This window comes from Helobdella robusta, assembly GCF_000326865.2.
Source record: "Helobdella robusta unplaced genomic scaffold HELROscaffold_610, whole genome shotgun sequence".
Classification (NCBI taxonomy): Eukaryota; Metazoa; Annelida; class Clitellata; order Rhynchobdellida; family Glossiphoniidae; genus Helobdella; species Helobdella robusta.
Genome location: NW_008705339.1, coordinates 151 through 788, shown reverse-complemented (window position 1 = coordinate 788; position 638 = coordinate 151). Strand labels below are relative to the sequence as shown.

At 33.5% G+C, this 638-nt stretch overlaps 1 protein-coding gene across 1 annotated transcript; it reads left to right on the top strand.

Annotated features, from left to right (window-relative positions):
• HELRODRAFT_92823 (hypothetical protein) lies at positions 1–213 on the top strand (the record flags this gene model as incomplete). The annotated part of the gene is made up of 1 exon (XM_009029743.1): positions 1–213. A coding segment is annotated over one exon (213 nt), but the record flags the coding sequence as incomplete, so codon positions are not given.
• Between the last annotated feature and the right edge of the window lie 425 nt (positions 214–638).

The window sequence follows — 638 nt, the reverse complement described above, 5'->3', positions numbered from 1 at the left end:
AGAACCGCACATAGTCCGGGGCAGATAGAAAAATTGGAAAATGAATTTGCGAAAAACAATTTTTTGGACGCGAGTAGAAGAGATAGGATTTCAGCTGAAACCGGTCTGGATATCAACCAGGTTCGCTACTGGTTTCAATACAGACGGGTGAAGGAAAGAAAACTAAAAGGGTGCGCAGGAGAAGATAATGCATTTGTAAATAACGACAGTTAGAGCCACAGGAGCAGCAACTTAATTAACAATTAATAATTTTACAGGATCAACAACGGCTGCAACCAGTACAACCGCAAGAAATATCCCTACTAGATTAACAACCGCTCTTTGAACCTAACAGCTGATTACTACGACAACGAGCACAACAACAGCAACTACTAATTTGCTTCAGCAGCAACAACAACAGGCAATGGATGATAATATACCGTCTGATTTTCCACTAATGTTGCTTTTAATTGTTAATTTTTTGGAAACTTTTATTTTATTTGTATTAATATTTCTGTTACATAATAAATTTAAACGCGAAATCTTAATTTTATGTTCTTAATGCTAAATCATATATAAGTGTGCAAATTCTTATTGTACATTTTCGTTGTCGTAGTAAATATATATTTTACAAAAATAAAATATTGAAAATGATTTTA